General features: G+C 36.9%; 1 protein-coding gene across 2 annotated transcripts in view; it reads right to left on the reverse strand.

Moving 5' to 3' along the window:
* LOC104318002 (adhesion G protein-coupled receptor A3) overlaps positions 1-20403 on the reverse strand; it is a 316671-nt gene that overhangs the window by 39971 nt on the left and 256297 nt on the right. For both annotated transcript variants that reach the window (XM_069796696.1, XM_069796695.1), the window contains exons 13-16: positions 15831-16038; positions 14687-14895; positions 5174-5301; positions 4109-4232 (exon numbers count right to left, since the gene is read on the reverse strand). In XM_069796696.1, coding sequence (XP_069652797.1) covers positions 4109-4232; positions 5174-5301; positions 14687-14895; positions 15831-16038 — 669 coding nt within the window. The remainder of the gene's footprint in view (positions 1-4108; positions 4233-5173; positions 5302-14686; positions 14896-15830; positions 16039-20403) is intronic.

The following is a 20403-nucleotide window of genomic DNA, read 5'->3' on the forward strand; positions in this document are numbered from 1 at the left end:
CCACAAATCAGGTACCTGAAACCAGGAAGGACAATCTTCAGCATGCACATCTAACTCCATAGTGTGCAAAGTCTTTAGCCATCATAGGTTGGTGCTAGTAAAGTTTCCAGCCACATAAAGTCTTGCTTATGCATATGACTAGCTCTGTTCCTGTCTCAGCAGAGCTGAACAATGCAGCACCTTTCTCACCGAAGACTACTCAAGAGCTCTTAAATGGCATTCTTTGCTTGAGACACCCTAACTGGCAAACTTAATCACAGTACATTAATTTTACACCCATTCTTTCAAAATCAAAAATATATAGCTAGAGCAGAAAGAACTGCTCTTTTCCTCCTCTTTCTATAATATTTTTGTATCTACAGCTCCTACCCAAGATGTGGTGCATAGCTCTAGGACCTCCTTAGTTTAACAGGATTCAAATCCAAATTTCGGACTTCCAACGGTAGTAGTCTAACTTCTAGGCTACTGGCTAGTATAGAACGGGCTTTGCCTTTCTCGCTGAAGAATTACTGCCCTACAGAAAGGAATTCACAAGCAGCTTCACGTATGACACTTATAAGGGAGAACGAAGATCTGAGCCTTACCAAGTCTTACATGGAAGCTTTTATTTCATAAACCGCATAGGAGGTGCTGGGAGATGTGATCCAAGTGATCATGCCACTCAGTGACTGGCCCCTAGGATATGATTCTGTTTCACTCCCTAACTTTTCTGTCTCCTGGTTCTTGTGTCCCTAAGCCTATTCTTCACACTTCAACATGCTGAACTGACGATTTCATCCCCTGGCATCCATAGCCTCATGGCTATCATACTTTCCTGGAAAGTAGGGGCTATGAGACTGAAATTTTTCAGACTGAGGGTACAGAACCAATGCCTCCCACACACGGGGAGTGGTCCAGCTACAGTTGTGTCTCCTTCTGTCTCATTCCCTACATGAAAGGAATAAGCCTCCTTCTGCCCTTTAAAGGAAAGAAATCTGAGACCCCAACTCTGGGAGATGGAAGGGGCTGATTACATCATCCCCTGGCTCACTCAAGCACCTTTCTGGCTAGTGTACTGGTGGCTCTGATTAATCCTATTCTGCTGTTCCTAACACAACTTTTGCCTTGCATGAACGATTTTGCCATAATCTCAAGACTCTGGATTCTACATCAACAGCCAGCATTCAGTGACACCCAGAATCAGATTCGTGAGTAATCTAAACAGTCTGTAGATACAACCTCATTCACACAGGAAATCTGTGAAGAAGCCATGCACTCTTCCAGCACTCTAACATCAGTTTTCTTTATAAATCATAAAGACTGCATAGCACATACGCAAGTGAGACTGTCTATACAAAATCATCTCTGAAATAGGTATGCAGGTTTAAAAGGGAGTTTTAGATTTTTATATTCCAGATAAAAATAAATATCTTACCTTCTCTGAAAACACATTTTTTGTGTAATTACTTTGCCTTAAAGGGGATATGAAGGTTCTTCCAGCTATCTATCACAGAAAATGGGTCCATTTCCATAGCATTATTTCCTGCTGCTTAAAATTAGCCTGGGACACCTCATTTAGAGGGAGAAGGTGATTCGAATGAAGTTATTTTAGAACCACCCTTTTTGGTTAATTATGAAGGCTAAAAATTAACTCAGTCTATTATTTCACTTGAGTAAGGATGTTTCAGTGAAATTTGTTTGTGAAAGTTTTAGGGATAATTACAGTAAGAAAGGTGGAGGTTCACTGGCTTTGACACCACATTTCAGTGATTAGGTCAGAAAATGCTTGCACTTGGAATATTCCCTAGGCACTCAGGAAACAAAGTGCAAACTACATTGCTGGAGGGTAAGGCTGTGTTTTGAATTGTCGCAGATGAAAAGATACCTGTGCTATAGCAACACTAATGGTGTTACACATGGAGTATAACTAATATTTTAGTGCTGCTTGAAGCAGTAATATTTTCACAAATATATTTTTAAACCCTAATACCAGTTTTTTTTCCAGAACTGAAAAAAAAAAGAAAAAAAGGAGAAAGAGACAAAAACTTAGACTTGAGGGACACACAAGCCCAAACTAGCTATATAAACATACCTTTCATTAGGCTGAATAATTTAAAGAATTGCTATATTCCATATACAGGAGAAAAGGAGTGCTGTTCGCCCCACCACTGCTTATACAAGCTACAGGAACTGTTCAAATATGTGAGCTTTCTGGGAAACCCATTAGTAGGTCTGACCTCCCTCCGTCCAAGCTTTGGTACCCTGAATATTAATTCACAGAGTAATCCTCTCAGGGTTATCACAGGAGGAGACAGGCAGTGGGACTCACAGAATTTTGAAAAACGTTGCTGTCAGTAGGCAAGAAAGGGTCTGTGGTGGGGTACAATGTTCTGGGAGTGAACATGTGTTCAGCCTCTATTACCAGCATCTGTTAGCCCTCCCTAATTATATCAGACAATTTCTACCAGGAACCAGAGGACTGTGTGTGTCTTGTGTGTCCTGTATCTTTCCTGTATTTTAACTGCTGATGATACTGTCTGTTGAGGTAGCATAGTGTCAGGTAAATAAATAACTTTATGAAACTGATTAGAAGGCATTTGTGAATGGATCCATTCAGTTTCTGTAAGTGTGCGTGTTTCTCAGCAGCTCAGGATCTGGCCCTATACCATAGCAAGAAACAGCTGTCACTGATAATACATATTATGAAGATACCCCTGTAGTTTACGTATTACTCATAACAGATTATTAATAAGTCATTTATCTCAATCAATTTTTCATTATTGCTATTAATACTGCATTGTTACCATGCAATCTGCAAAGTAAATAACCAGACAATGACTGTAACAGCAGATGGTTATTTGTGATCATGTAATTACATGGCCATGACTGCCCTACAAACTAATCTGCTACCCTCACTTGCAAACTGCAGATAAAGACAATGGTAATATGGTGATATTTCAATTTGCTAGAACTCACAGATTAATTATGACACTATACCCTAGGTATTGTGAGATACTTAGAATAATCTAGTAGACAACTGTGTCATTTAAATGAATACCATGTAATATACATACTTTGCATGTAGAATGTTACAGGTGCTTACAGATCTACATGTGCTGTTTATTGATGGTCAAGCACAAATATACACAAAAGGCTTCCAAAGCATCTCACTGAAAATTAGAGTGATGACTCTTACACTAGTTATGCAAGTTTGGCAATGACTCTGTTGTTGGCTGGTGACTCTTGCTGTTTACACCCATTCAAGCCAATCAGAAGAACCAGATTAGTGAGAGGTAAAGTATCTGGGAGGCTGTTGGCTTAATGAAGTGCTTTACTACAGGTAAATACCAACAACATTCATGAGATCTGGAGCACTTCTACAAAATCCAAGAGGAAGAAATATTTAAGACAAATTGCAACAAGCCTTCATCAGGCATTACAGAAGATGTCTGAAATGACTCTCTTTACACACTGTACAGACTCAGCCTCTATATTCAAAGCACCTGAAGCCATGTTCTCTCTGTGCATCTCATGGCATCTTATCTCCAGAAAGGATGAAGCAAGAGATGTGAAGTAGTCCAGCAGTGCAAACAAGGGTCCATAAATAGCAAGTGTACTGGTCTGCTTTGTCTCCTTAGCTTGAGTTGTAATTAAAAGACATAATCGTACTATAAACATTAAGCTGCCAAAGTGTATATTTAGGCATCACCCAGTGAAGCCAGGGCCACCCTCAGTAAAAGGTATATGTATTATAAAAGTGCAGCAGTAACTTTAGTTCCACACGTTCAATCCAAAGATCAGAAAGGACAGAAATATTTGGGAATCATAGTTTTCAACTATCCTGTTGAACAGAGAAATAGTATGATTTTCAGTTTTTTTTAAAATAAGGAAATCTGAGCTGCAGAGAAGTTAATGCATTGGTCAGCCTCTCACAGAAACTCGGGTGACAACCAAACACTGAACACTCCCAGTGCTGGCCTTGAAAAGACATGCTTATAAAGATGACTTATTCTGAAGAACTTAAGATCCAGGAACAATATTGGAAAAGACAGAACTATCAATATTATGTTAAAAGATACAGTTTCAGGTTTTCATTCTATTAGTAAGAATTACTAAGGCAGATACTTACAGCTTGACATATAATTGGGTATTTAATGCGATTGATGCCACCAGCAAAAACAGCAAATGTAAGAGCAGTATGGAAACAAAAGTTGAGAAGCATGTGCCATCCTTTTCTGCTTATTCGGATTGTGCTGTTGAAAAAATGCATTTTAAAATTAAAACCCAACATATCTATTATGAAAATTATGATTTGGAAAAAATGCTTAATATGAGAGAATTAAATTCTTTTATTCTTGAACACCTACTTAGCAATCTACCTAAAGGACAGAGTCTGATTTATACAACATTGAAATCAATGATAAAAAGGTAAAATCAATGGTGAAAATCATAAAGAGTCTACTGACAAGGGTCTACTGACTTAAAGTTTCCTCCATCAAATTAAGCATTTAAAGTAGAGTAATAAAAGCAAAAGGCTTATTGCATAGCTTCAGATATGCAGAACTTGAACAAGACATCTCTAAAGAATTAAATGGAAGCTGAAGATCAGAAGTCATTGCATTAGTTCACTTAATTAATATTTAGCAGCTTCTACAGTACAATACATTCCTAGTCTTTTAAATTGCTAATGGTCTTTAACAGAAGTAGGTAGTTAAAATGGCATTTATATAAATCTTTCATACAAAGGAAAACACAAGTTTTCTAAACCCAAGAAGATATAGAAGTCAAAGAAAGTTTCTTTTATCCAATGATAGTTACCAGTCTTTCAGCCAAATTTGATCTTAGAAGCCAATACCATCAGTGTATTGCTCTCCAAAGTGCTGCTCAATTGGAATTTGCCAGAAAGCAATTTGATAGTGCTCATGGTTTTATATTGAATTGTCAAGTTAGAAATCTTAGGAACAGTGTGTAGACCATTTAGACATACAACTCAGCAAAGATACAGCTTGGGAACAGCTTGAGAAAGGCTGACAAACTTTTTTTGATTCCTCTGGTGTAAATCACATTGCTGATATTACTATCCAACAATAATTCAGATCATTTTAATTTCTCTTTTCAGTGCAGGTTAGAAAAATTGAAGTACCTCAGTATAATGCTGACCATTTCACACAAGTGCTTAAAATTGAATTCTTACCTGTGATGGACAATGTAGGTGATAATGGAAGCAAACAGGCACAACAACATAACTGCAGTACATGCATATACCACAGGGTGCAGAAACTCCCCTGGGTACTGGGGGAAAGACAGCACTGTCTTAAAATCCTATGGAGAAAGCAAAATGATTTAACATTGTTAGGCATGTGTGAAACTCTGAGACTTCATTTCAATATGTCTTGTCGTTTCTAGCTGTTCCCTTTCAAGAGCAGGAAAATAAGATGATGAACTTTTTATGTAGGTAGAGTTCATAAATTTACAATAACATCAGACTGCTCTTTCCTCATCTGCATACACTTTGCAAGACAGAAATTAACCTTTTTGTACAAGCAGACATATCCTCGTTAAAAAAAGGTCTGAAAAAATACACAGAATATTACATTTTCCAGGCATTAGCAATATCTGTTCCTTCTGATAACATGAACTTTATGTGTGTATTTTACTAGGATATTAAGTACAAAATATCAAATTACCATAAAGGTCTCTAAATGGCATATGCATGGCTGCAGAAGAACCACTCAAAGAAACAAAAGCCATGAGAATACACCCAAAATATTGACTGACTCACTCCTATATTCAAATATAATTCCCAGTTGATACACCTCCTCTGACCCATTGACCTTTACACTTAGTTGCAAATACTCTACTACCTATATCAATTCAAAAGCAGCTTGACAGCTTTATTAACAGGAGAGTAAAGATCCATGCATTCCTTTTGGACCTGCTAGTGCCTACTGTGACACAGTTCTTCACGAAAAACATAATGAAAAACTATTAATAACTTTGTAAAATTAACCATATCAAATTCCCATTCTAAATTACTGGATCTCCCATGTAAGAAATAATAGGAGAGCTAAATCTGCAGGTGTGATTGATGGACAGAAAAAGGAGCCCATTACAGAAAACAGTATGTCTTCAGACTATCTGAATTAAACCAAACATTAGAGGTTCACTGTAATACATTAAGCCACATCTGTTTGTGGCACTACATTTCTGCAAACAAGTACTACGAATTACACACATAAACTATCACCCGACTGCAAATAAAGTGTCGTCTACATGCCAGTTTCCATGTGCAGTGGCATTAACTGTGCACACAAAAGTGAAAATACATCCCACCATAGAAAAAGCTAAAACCTGAAAAAGTAGTGATTATGAAAATCCAGCAAACTTTAACACTGAAACTACTGGCATACATTTAAAAGACTTTTTTCTTATTTGTCAGTTTTAGGTTCCCCTAGAAGAAGATTCAATACATTATTTTCCTGAGGTGAAATCTCCCCTTTGGAGACTGGGACTGTAATGTTAATACATTTTTTTAATTGCATTTGCATGCAGAGAGCTGATTTCCAGCACCATTATTTATGTGTATGAACTTGTCCAGCTAATGTTCATGAGTTTATGCAATTATTAAATCAGGGGGGAAGGTACTGTCCGTTTACCTTCCAGAAAGGTCCTTACAAGCGACAGATGCCCTAGTAGTCATTATTTTTCTTCATACTAGCTTTAAATTTCCTAAGTTTGACTGTACCAGTTCCTCCAGATGCATATTAATGTCAGTTCTAGAACAGCGCAGCTTACAACATATATAAAAAAGACCATCAAAATGAACAAATAACGTATGAACAATGATGGCAAATATTTGTCATCACATCCAATTTCTCTTCAAGTACTTCCTCAGCTTGCATGTGTACCTCAGTTAAATCTGCTCAGTCACCACTTGTCCCACACACGTCTTCTCTCAGCCCTGGCCAGTTCACCAAGACTCAAAATCAGAGGTGGAGTCATTTGTCACAGAGGTACCGTTATGCTGTCTCCTAACATCTCTTGCTACTCTTCCCTCAACCATGAGTGGAATGGAAGAGGAAAAGAACTCTGTCATCTGATGTGGCAGCTTTTTAATGTGACAGACCTATGCTCCTGATACCCTCTCTTGATTTTGGGTTTTTTTTTTCAGTGTGCCTGAATATACATTCAGGATATACTGAATTCACAAATTTCAAATAATTCTTTAAAAGCCTATTGGCTCAGAACTGCCACTGACACTCCACTTAAACACCCTTTTTTTGACCATTTTTTTTCTTCCATGCCCTTATTTGCATCATCTCCCCATTAATTCTTTTACAGAGTGAATTTCTTGAGGTAGACTATTATTTAGCAGAAATGTTCAGTACAATTTTGGCTCATATTACTAGCGTAGTAATGTAAACCCTGGACAATTTAAATAGAAATACTCTGCTGAAAATGATAACATATTTACTTCTAGCTCTTACTCGTATAATCATATTTTGGTATACCAATGGTACACTTTGTCATAATTTTATGTACACAGTTGCTTCATTTCTGTGCATTAAGAATACTGTTACTATAACTAACATAGTAGTAACAGTGCAGTTATTTAAAGAAATAAGTATCTTGGATATTTCTGAAAACAAACAAACAAACAAAAAACACCAACCCAAAAAACCCTCTGAAAAGTTAACAAAGTTGTGAAAAAGGAAACACAGTGAAGCTACACAATTATGTAGCAACAAATGAAAGTGATTTTACTTAAGGTAGCATCATTCAGTGTACTAAAGAACTAGCTTTTAATAGTGTGAGTGCAAGAATCAACCAATCACTATGTTTGAACATCAGTATAAAAGCAAATGCCATATGTCCTACAGGAATACAGCCATTTTGCCTGCAGAAGAATCAAGAGCAATCAGCATCTTAAAGTGAATTCCATTATAAAAAAAAATCACTTTTTTATTATTATCTCTTTTCTAATCTTGTACAGTAAATAAGTGGTAAAACTTTTGAGTATCATAATGCATTATTGCCAATGTAGAATATCCTTTTTAAGAGTTTTGTATATTGAAAACTGATTTCATTATAGATATATAATAAATCTATCTTGTCTGCTTTTTGATGATAATTAAACCTTATTGATCTGTCAACCTCCCCTGAGTGATCCTCTGGGGAAGACAGCATGCAGAAAACAGTTACTTTTTTAATGCTGTACGCAAAGCAGCATAATTGTATGGTATAATTTTTAAAGGGTGGGTTTGATTTTATTTCCTAGAGGGGATTCAAATGATGATGATATTGGAAAATGGCAGGAATTATTTACAGGAAAATGAATACACACAAGCCTTTGACCATTACAAACTGCTGTCTACAACTACAAGGCCAGTAAAATGTTGTCTAATGAGAATTTGTCATTCATTCACCCTTCTAAGAAGGTGTGAAACCAGCTTCTTTCAGCTGTAAATGCCACCATAGTACATAAAGCAAAATAGAAATTAGTGATGGAAATTAGTGAATAGAAAAGACTTTTTATCAGCTCTTTCATCCAACAATCAGAATTATAAAAACATCAGAGTGGAAATGGGACCATTTTACTTGAGACTTCATTCCAAAAATCGACTGAAACAGAAACATCTATACTGATCAGTTAAAACTCAATATGAAAGTATAAAGAGGTATAGATGATTTACATACCAAAGGCAGCCCTGAGACATTTAATAGCAGATGCTGAGAAAGCTGAGGGGAAGTTACAGTGAACTAATACTAAATATCTGGTACTTCCACAAAATCAGAGCTGCTAAAAACAAGCTAGTTTGTGTTGTAAATTTTTGTAATCCATCTACTTATATTGGCAAATAAAACATTTATTTTTAATATATTGCTTGTAATAGTATGATGTTAGAAAGTATAGTCTAACTGGTTCCTGTGTTTAAAGCAGGACATCTGAAACTGTGTTCCCGGAGGAAGTAATACCCAAACACCACAGAGACTTGGAAACACAAGTGCATTTGAACAATCAGTTATGGCAAGATTTAGGTTACTATTTGTATTTAGAGTCCTCCTACTTAAACAAAACAAACCTTAAAAATTAGGTGCCAAATATTAGGATGTTTAGGAGCACCAGAATATGGAAATTACCCATAGAGTTGGGTCTCTATGGAGAGCCAAAAACACTGCAATGCACATTGACTGGAGCAGTTGATGTTCTGGAGGGAAGGGCTGCTATTTGGCCAGATTTCAACAGGCTGGAGGAATGGGCTTACTGGAACCTCACGAAGTTCAATGAAGAGAAGTAAAAAGTTTCCTGTCTCTGGGACAGAGTAATCCTGACTGCAACTGACTGGGAAAAACCTTTGCAGAAAAGGATCAGAGGGCCCTGGTGTACGCTGAATGGAAAGCAAGGCAGTGTGCCCTTGTGGCACATAAGGTGAACAACATATTGGGCCATATTAGCAAGAGTGCAGGCAGCAGCCTGAGGGAAGTGATTATTCCCTTCTATTGACCACTTGTGAGACCAAATCTCGACTAGCGTGTCCAGTTTGGGGCACTTCAGTACAAGAAAGACATTGATGAATTGGAAGAAGCCCAGTAGAAGCCACTAAGACAATAAGATGGGTCAAGACCTAGATTCTAGGTCTTTAACTTACATCTCCTGTCTCCAAGAGTTGGCCCATTTTACTGAGCTCCTTTATAGTCTGGATCCCCTTTACCCTTTGGTTGAAGCTGCACTACAAAGAATGCAAGATCCACTAAGCCAGTAAAAAGCAAGAGCAAATACCAAGAGCGAGCTTGAGCCAGAGGCTTGATTTGTTATAAAGTTAGTGCATTTTGAGGAAGACAAACCTGGAGTTTTGTCCCCAGTACCAAGCCAGTTTATACATTTTACAGAACAAATAATACATGTTATTAAGTATAATTTAATAAAAAGTAGATGTAATCCAGGGAGAAAGGACTACAAGCCAGATCTTGCTCTTATGAGTACTCTAATTCCAAGGCTTTATGCAAAAGCTTGGCACATTCAGGAATATTCTGAAAAAAGCAACCTTTTCTGGGAAGCTGGACTCAATACCGTCCATATGGGTTAAGCATTCTCTGTTTAGGTGAGCAGTACATGCCAGCTGTGGACTTAGGTGAAGAGTATGTGCCTCCTTGCCAGGCCTCTGAATGACAGCAGAGCTTAGAAATTGAGCTCTTCACACTGGGAAGCATCTACGCATGTGCAGAGGAATCTAATTCCAGGGAATTTTGCAGTTCCCACTACAACAAATGTTAATTTTGCAGATAGCAGGTAAACTTTCTGGATCACTTTCATAGTCTTTGGTGCTTAAACTCTGCTAAAGTCTATTTTGTAGGTGTAAAATCAGGTGTTTAAACACAAAAAAAATTTTGAAAAGTTCATTCTTAAACCTCTCTTTATTAGCAGTCTGATTTTTTTAAAGTCCTGAACCACGTTTCCACAGCCTATTACGAGAAAACCTTGTGTTCTCTATGGGGAAAATGTCAAATACTGTAACTATGTCAACCTTCTAAATCACATCTGTATAATACTTCCCTGACTCATTAATTAATTTCTCAAAAGGCTTAGACAGGCTGTTTAATTTGGAGAAGACCTGAAACACAGTCATTTAGAAGACTGTTTTCAGAAGTGAACTTCATGAATAGGCCTAAGAAATTCTGCAGTTGTCTCAAGTCACACTGAAAATATTGAAAATGTAGCTTTTGTGGTACTGTCATCCTACCAATTTGGAAATACTTAAAAGATTCAGGGAATGCTTGTAAAACAACAGGAGAAAAATCCTGTAACTCTTAGCATGATCCGTTCCTAGTATCTTGCCTTTCCTCAATTTCTCATTCACACAGTTTTCCAAGGTTTGCTTCCAGGATAGTTTCAAATTTGCTCTGTTTTTGTCAGCTCAGTCTCCTCAGCCCTAATTATCTCAAATAGCTATCCACTGAATGTACGCTACTTTTGCAAATGACTCCTTACACTCACAAAGAAAAAAAATAATCCAACAAAACCCCACCTATGTTGTTTGGAATAATGCAATACATTGTGACAAACCAGGAAAGGAGTTGGTTATGATATATGTTCATTTAATCTATCTTCAGGATTACAATTAAAAATGCTAACAATATTTATTAATCCATTTTATGTTAATTGAGAAGTAGCATACTTAGATTTAAGAACTTTAGTAGTGTTTATTCGGCAGATTTGAGGAAATTACTATTGACAAAGCCATCTGAGGGGGGAAAGGAAATGCTGTATACAATTACAGTAATATCCATCACTACTGAATTGCCATTCTGTTCTAAGAAAAATGAAAGGAAGAGCAAAGGACAATGTATGGCCAAACATTTTTAGCAAATTTTGAAATTCAGTGCTGCTGTTGGATATTTTTGTTATCTCCTGAAGAGTTTTTACTCAGATACACCATGGCTACAGAGCACTAGATTGGTCATAACATACACAAACATTGTCCTGAAAAATTATAATATTGATATACAGCTCAGTTCACAAAAGAGAACAACTACATAGTATTTATACAACAAATAATTAGATATAACAAAGCTCCAGAATATATAAGTTCATAATTTTACTCTAAAACAGAAAGTATATTGCAGAGGTTCATAGTTCAAGACCCTAGAGGGCTTTGGCCACCTCCAAAAGAAACTAGAGCATGATTGTCTCTTTTCCTCCTACAGATAACAGAAGAAAAGACAAAAGAGGGGACTGGTCTAAACACACAGTGTATGAACGGAAAGGCAGGAATATAACTCGGGAGCTTAGTTCATAGGTTTTTAGTCTCACCCCTAGGACACACCATCCAAAAGTTGACTAGAAAAAGATAATGCTGTATTATGTCTGACACTACTACTTTACTTCCATGCACTGGCCCAACCCAGAGCAGAGTGAAAGCATGAGAGTGCGTAAGAGAAGGAGCTTGTACCTCCTTTCCAAGCCAGCCTCCAAACTGTAATCTCTCTCTCACTGACATCACTGGAAGAACTGTCACAGAGAGAAATCAAATGGCTCTACATGAATCCTCTCACTTGAAGTATGCTCATGCTTATTAATTATCAATCGTAGCTGATAAATCCTTGATTGCTGCCTTTCTAAAAAAGGACTCTACAAAACCTTTATTTTAACCCTTTTACAGTACCTAGGCAGAAACAATTTTTATAAAAGCAGTTCAGGGAACTTTGTCTTACTATTTAAAAAGATGACAAATCAGAATATGTGCCGTACTAGCTATAAAATGGACATTTGTATTAACTGAGGCTTCTATTTCATCTTGTTCCACAGCAGGACATACATTACTGTGATGGTAATGTAAACCTTCATCACTGTTGCTTTATTGCTGCTCTTCAGTTTACAGATGCTACTTCAGTTTTCTGCTATTACCCCAAAACATAATAATCAATTATGAATTTTTATGGTTTAATAGATTAGAGAATTATAGATTAATAACATGTATGCTGATATTGTAGCTAATTTCATTGGCTACATACCATACGCTAGCTATTTTGAATTTGCTGTCACTTTGTTAGTATTTTAAAATATATTAGGCACTCAGGTGTGAATTAAGAAGATACACATAGGCACTTTATATTGTTCATATTATAAATTAATAGCTAAGCAGAACTATGAAATATTTTTCATTTCCGGTATGAGAATTGAACTGTCCAGAAAAGCGTAGTCTCTATCAAATAAAACAATCCCTGACTTTATGCCACAAAACACTGATTAAGAAATAACACTTGAATGAAAATGGTTGCACATAACGAAGCTACAAAAGTTTTCCAATAGCTGTTTAGAAAGACACTGTTTGAAGACATATCTCTGTGTGTGTATAGATATATATATTAAAATGACTTAAGGTCAGGCATCTTCTTTCCTAAAAGTGACTGTGAAACATGAGCTAAGGAACCTATCACATTGTTTGCTACCATATCAATTGCAAAGCAATGGTGAGCCTAAAATTCTATTTACTTTCTTGCACAGATAAAAATGGAAGATGCACACAGGAAAAAAAGCAAAGTTGAATTACCATAACAAAACAAACCCAAGACCTAAACCTGAATTACATACCAGATGCAAAAGCTGCAGTAAAATGTGCCTCAGTTGCCTTTATGGTGTAGAAAAACCAATCTGCTACGCCTTATCAGATATAAATGTGTATTTGGCTTTACAAACTAAAAATTCATCATAGCCCTCGTGTCAGTATACAATTTTTGCAAATAAAATGAAACCATGGAGTTGGTTGTGTGCAAGCAATTAGTTAACATTTAGTAACTACTCAAAGTTTAAGAAGAATAGGCTGAACCCAAGCAGTTGAAGGAGGAGGAAGCCATTTTGGGTGTGGCACCTGCAAAGTCAACAGGTGCTTTCTTTAATGAATTTGGAAGAATATCCTGAAAGCAAAATTATGTTTCACATTCAGGGAAACAAGCGGCTGGGGGAAAAAAGGGAACTCATAGAAACTGTAGAAAATCTGGTATATTTGATGTCGTCAAATCTTAGGAACAGCTCTTAAATTCTGAACAATTCTGGACTGGGTGAAAAATTTTCACGTAACTCTGAGGGAAATCAGTTCTTACGAAGTGGACGATAATATCTGCATTTAACTCGTGGGTGCCACAGCCTTGTGCTATGATTGGCTGCCATCTGGGCTCCATCTGACAGCAGCAGATTGGTATTCTCTGCACACGTCCTCGCAATTCCTGTCGCCTATGTTTGCTGTCCCTTACACATACACACAATACATTATTTACTCAACTATAAACATTTCTGTAATGTACACAAGCAGCATCTACAGTGCAATCATGCACCACCATTCAGGATCAATCTGGTATTAATAGTACACATCTGGCTAATCTTTTTACAAATGGTTTATAATAAATATTTTTAATGGTGCAAACATTTTCTCATCTATATATGTTAGAATTCTCTCATTTTTTGTTTGCTTTCCTTTATTCCCTGAATAATAACAGGTCATTGCTGCCTGCATAATATTTGTGCTTTCATGAAGGTAACTTTCTGCTAAGCAGGATAGTTAAATAACTGCAATGGGAACTGTAAGTGTGACTGAGAACAGACCAAAGCAGGCTGATACGTTAGCACTGCACAGAAATATTTTTCTTCACGAACAGCAATTTCATAAGAAGGCTATCAGCATTGGTATACAAACTAAAACTCCTACAGAATCAACAAGGGCAGTACTGTCCTTACTTAAAAGAGCAGAAGATGTTATTCCTCTCCATTTATTAAATGATTCAACATTGCGGTATGCCTGCAACTAATTAGTATGATCAACACAGTGCAGGGCAGGAACAAAAGCAGACCAGCCTCTGAGATGTGCTGATGTAAAAGCACACAGGAGTATACATTTTTAAACCCTGTCCTATAATTTATAACCATTACATACTAATTGTTCCTTAATGGAACTTTCATTTGTAAGACTGAATTTAATGTCATTTCTGATTAGGCCTGTCTCTGGATATTAAAACTGACCACCAGGTTTATTCACTTACTAGCAGTTAAATAACTTACTTTAAGACTGTCTTTTCCTAAACATTATAGAAACCAGAAGGTCAGTTACTGACAAGTAAGAATGATACAGATGCACATAAAAAGAACATATATGTATGGCAAAAGAGAGAGAGAGAAAAAAAAAAAGGTATATTTGCTAAGTCATATACTTACCATTAGCACTGCAAAGTTACTGAAGTGTGTACTCTGAATGGTGGTAATATTGCCTGCAGAACTAATTATGTGGCACCCTTCTCCCCACCAGCCTCCATGTCCATCTAGAAGGTCAAAATCCCAGAAGGCTGCAATGGGGTCTATACCCCGTGCAAAGTGCCTCAACCCTATAGTAAGAGGGCTGGTGAGGTTTCCAAAACTGCACCCATCTGCAAAAGCAACAAACTGAATCAGAGCGATGGAGTGGAAAACCCTTTACTGATGAATGCTGTGTAAAAAGATCAGATACACTAAACTATGGGGAAAAAAGCAATAGACGTACTCTTAACAGTCAAAATCAAAGGTAGTGCTCACATTCAGAAAAGTTTGCAATAGTATAAATAAATCTGAACATTTCAATCCCATAAAGTGTCTGAATGATCTAATCATCCTTCACAAAGCAGATTTTTTATTGTTTCAGATTCTTCAGTTAGGACCAGTGTTGCACTATTGCCCATGTAACTGCATAACGGCTCAGTTTCATGGTATGATTAATACCTGAGTCAATTCTGCACTTTCAAAGTCACATTTAAACATTTAAAAAATGTTAATAGAAATGAGAGCACTATTCAGTATCAAATAAAATTAGTAAAATTGCCTGGGTGAATAATTAATCAAAATAATGACTCACTAGCACATACAATATATCACATTTAGACAAAAGCCTTTAACAACACCTGTTTTACATCCATCGTATCAGAAAGTATACTGGTGAGTATTGATACATGCAACAGGGCACTACTCCCACTCCAAAAGCCTTAATTTTATCAGTGTCTAGGACGTTAACATTGCAATTTTCATTGTAAAGAGTAAACCAAGGTTCTTTCCTATAGAACCGTGCTTTAAGAAACAAGCATCTGTAACAACATTGTCAACAAACAGTACTCCAAAATTTGCATTCTAGTCATACAGCAAGTGCATTTCTTTATTTGCAGGATAATTTGAATAAAATAATGCCGATAGGAACAATTGCAAACATTTGTACTAAAGAAAAAGACTGCTTCCAGCCTCTCAGCACACTGTATACTCTACTCCTCTATTCTCTACATAATCAAGTATACTGTAGCTTTTAGATTAAAGGAAATAATGCATAACAACTCCTCACCTATTTTAGCAAAAACAGCTGGTGTGGCAACCGTCCTACGTTTCCCATCATCTGCAAGATTTGATGAGTTTCCTGTGCTAGGAAAGAGTTTTCCATTCCGAAAGACAATAAACTGTAGCTTGCAAGTGGAGTTATCAACAGATTGCCAGGCTGAAGACTGAGAGAAGACAGACTGTGGCAAATGAACTGAAGCTACTGCTACAGCATTCTGTACAATGAGAAAAAAAAAGAAACATTTAAAATGCAAATCACAACAGGGTTGCTTTCATGATGTTTTAAACTCCTGTACAAGAAATGTATGCTGCCTTCCTTTTCCAACAGACTGGAAGCAACCAAAGAAGCACGAGCTGTAACCATGGGAATAGGATTGGTACAGTGCATATTAAAAGGGAAAACGTTTTGATTGAATGTGAGAGCCTATATGGTCAAGCTCCCTGCTGCAGAGGTGAGAATGGTTCTTACCGTGCCTGCTAGAGGGTCCATCAACACTGCAGATCTGATTTAAAGAGACAACCTCTACCAGGTTTTCTCCTTCACTTAAAACAGAATCAGACAACTTACATTAAAACATTTCTCCAAAAGGGTAATTAAAGAGTATAAAAATAATTTTATTAATACAAAAAATTACATCAGCAGAGAACTGCAAGTGCAATAAACAACACATTTTATGAATATGTTTTTCTTGTTTCATATAAGGAAAATCAGTTAACTCTGTGGTTTAGTAATGCAGGATTAAAAAATATTACAAGCACTAATGTAAAACAAGAAAACAAGACAGTACTAGGAGAAAATGAATGAAGACTGTCAGATCACTATAATGGCTTTGAGTTGTAAGTGTGTTATACACCCTTTTACAAGCAGATAATTCCCTTACAGCAGAGCTATAAAATACACTGAACATTATGTTCTGAGGACCTCACTCATCAAGCATTTTTTTCCTGCCAAAGTAGCAACCTAATCATTAAAGACTGAGATATTTAAAAGAAAAAACAAATGATGAGCAATGGGAAAATAAACAGGGAGTATGTCCTGAGCCTTGAAGTGAAAAGTATATGTATTTAAAAACAAACAAAATACAAAATGTTCTAATTTGCATTTCCCCCAAGGGCAAAGTATAGCTTCTGTGCACATAATTTACATAGATTATCACATAGTTTACTCATAGCACATGTGCTCTACCTCTTTGACAAGTAAAACAATAATCTTCACAATCATGTAAACAAACATGCTGTTAATATGTGTCCATGTGCTGGGAGAAATATACATATGGGAGATAAGAGGTAAAACAGAGATCAGTGACCTCACGATAAATATGGGAGAAAAGCATGAGCAGTCTGTGATGTCATTGGGATGCTTAAATAAACAGATAAAGGATTCTGTATGTTTTTGTCTTTGTTACCATGTATATTTTTGAAAGGTTTTGCGATTTTAACAATAAAACCACCAAAATTTCCTTTTTAAAATAAGTATTCAATCTAGGTGATGCCACTTATTAAAAATACTCAGGAAAAACAGAGCAAATAACAACAGGACATTTCTACATTAGATTTTAAAATTACTATGAAGGCTTTAATTGGAATTAACTAAGCTAAACATCAAGTACTCGTCCTTAGATTTTTCCACTGCCTAATTCACTAAAGCTGTCATAATTGGCTTTATCTCACGCTTCTGAAAAAGATGTATTTTACTCTATGATATCCCAAAGTATCTGTGTATGTTGAACCTCTGATGATACCATTTTGGCCACAAAATTGTTATCAATAAGTATGTACAGAAATTTTTAGAAATGTGATTCGTCAAACCCCAGATCACTGTTGAGGACTTATGTGGAGATGTACTGAAGTATAAGAGAAGTTACAGTGTGATTAACTTTATAGTTATATTGGATTTTTAGTATTATTCTGTCCTGGAAAAAGCAACAGCAATGACATTAAATTACACTAATTACTTCTTATACACAAAAAGAGAAAGCTAGAAGCATCTGAATAAGCTTATGATAATGAAACCAACAGCTAAAGGCACTGGGATAAGCAACAAGGTGCTATGACTTGACAGAAGCAGCCCCACACAAGCCAGAGAAAACAACAAGTTTATAGCACTTTCGCTAAGAGGGGAAATTGTCTAACTCATTGTGGTTCTCTAATTTCTCCTCCATTGGGACTTACTGATACCAATGGGAAAAAGTAAGCGTAGACAGAGCATGGCTGTGAGTCTGGGGAGGTGCAGACAAGAGGCCGCACACATCGGAAGCACAGAGAGCTGGCGTGCAGGTCCGGTGACAGGCCGCACAGCAGGGGAAAGACCAAGGTCATGCCTACCCCTCACTTCCTCACCATCACCCTGTCTCTGCCCACAGAGAGACCCTTCACTATGTAGCATAAAAGAAAGGAACCCGATCACGGTGCCCCAAGTCTCACCCACAGACTACAGCTTCACCTCACAGGGGCAAAGTCAAACGCAGTGAAGGAAAGCTGTACCCGGGCTACAAATGGATTTAGTGTGGACTGGTCGCACTCCTCGGGCTGACTGAGCAAATCTCACACATGCAGCAACATCAAATTACTTATGACAAAAAGACACGTTTACAGAGAATTATTTCCTTCTTAGACTTCAGGAGAGTGTTTTTCCCTATTTGTCGCCTCAAAATGTACCAAGAATATGAATACCCATAACATTAACTGTTTAATAATCTTTGCTGAATAATGTCTACAGTCACTTCCAGGGATGCAATTTAATTGTGAATACTGCCCTACGTATACCTATTATTTCAAACAATTTCTTTTGAGTGCAGGCAGTCTGGTGGAGTGAAGGGCAAAGGGACAGGACTGTTCCTTGACTGGACAAATGTACACATAAAGTCAAACTACTTGCTGCACATCAAATATTTACTTTATGTAGAAATTCCTCAAAATTAAACATCAAACTGTCTGCTACAGCAATATGCCTGCCAACAAGCTCCTGTGCTAGGACATTAATGAAAAATGCACACATTGAGAGTGCCCACACATTCAGAATGCTGTTTAAAAATATGAATAAATATTTGTGAACAATTTTTACATCTAAGATATGTGAGAATCTTCTTTTCAATAACATTAGTCATTATTTACAGGAGAGGGATGATCTGAGCATTCAGGAAATCTCTGTTATTGTGGTAGAGGATGGCTGAAGCCTGACTGGAGGCTCAGTCTTGGGTTCTGCTAATCTTATGTGTGGTAACAATTAAATCGGTTCCCCACTCTTGCTTCAGTTTCCCTCTCACTTGGTGAAATAAAATTGATGGTATTTCTTTTGCTCTGTAAGGTGCTCCAGAGTCCAGAGATAAAGCACAATATGGGAACAGATTATTACTAAAACCAATGACAGTAAATTTTGAATGAATGACTGTGCTTCAGATGTTTCAAAATCCACATAAATCAATCATCTCATTTTTAAAATTTTACTTGGACAGCATATCACCACATCACATAGGAACTGACATTTCCAAGCGTGCTAGTGGCAGCACCTCAGGAAGCTGTTCTACCTCTCAGAGGGGAGAAAGAGCACTAGAGCCAAAACCACCATCAAGTATCCTGCATAGGAGCTCCAGGTTTGCAATGACACAGGTCAGCACCAGCATCTTGTATTTTCCCTGGAAAAGCTTAGAGTCTGTGTCAGCAATTTACTAGTCAGGATTTAGACATTCTGTGAGAGTGTTCAAAACAGAATGTCAATAATCCCTTCATGACTCCATTTCACTTTTAGTCCTATTAACTGGATTGTACTGGCATTGATTCGAAAGAGGAAATCCTGAACATACTGTAGATTTTTCTAAGGAGTATTTTTCTGCTGGAAAATGCCAGTGTTTTAAAATGAAAGCTATCCACAGACATCCACCCATTTGTGCATAAATATGATAGAAACCATGCAAATTTCAAAACCTCCCACTTATCATCCATGTCATCTGCCCAGATATTAAAAAATCAGCTGTATGACCTGCAGCCAGGGAAAGAGGGCTTATCAGCTGTAAACCAGCTCTGAGGATTTTCCGGGTGGGCTCCTAGGACTCCTGGCTCCTAAGACTTCTTGGAACCTGGGAAACTTTCCAAAAAGCCAAATGAAAGGTTGTTTTACACACTCTGAATCATAATTTGGAAAGTACAGTTTTGTAAGTACTTTTGAAGTTTCGTTTTTTGTTTCCATTTCAGAACTAATTTTTTTGTGTGTGGAATTTTTCAAAATATCTGAGGAAAAGAAACAGCACAAATAAATCCAACTGGATCCCAAAAGTTTCAAAATTGAATTGAAAATCTCATTCTAAAGAGGATATGGTCCTCAGGATATTGAGAGCTATGTCCTCTTGACATTTTTGCAACTCATGCATGTGAGACCCTTATTAAAAATGTTTTAAGGGAAAAATGAAAGATTTAAAGTGAAGTTTTTCCCCAGGCAATTTTATTCTGGTCAGCAGTCCATTCCTTATAATCAATGCTAGCATTTACAAGGAGTTTTTAAGTGTTTAGGAAAGACAGCCTTTTGCCTTAGGTGCCTTTGTGATACATTGGCTCTTCTACTTTCACATTTTTTTGAGACCTGC

Source organism: Haliaeetus albicilla, chromosome 11 (assembly GCF_947461875.1).
Source record: "Haliaeetus albicilla chromosome 11, bHalAlb1.1, whole genome shotgun sequence".
Classification (NCBI taxonomy): Eukaryota; Metazoa; Chordata; class Aves; order Accipitriformes; family Accipitridae; genus Haliaeetus; species Haliaeetus albicilla.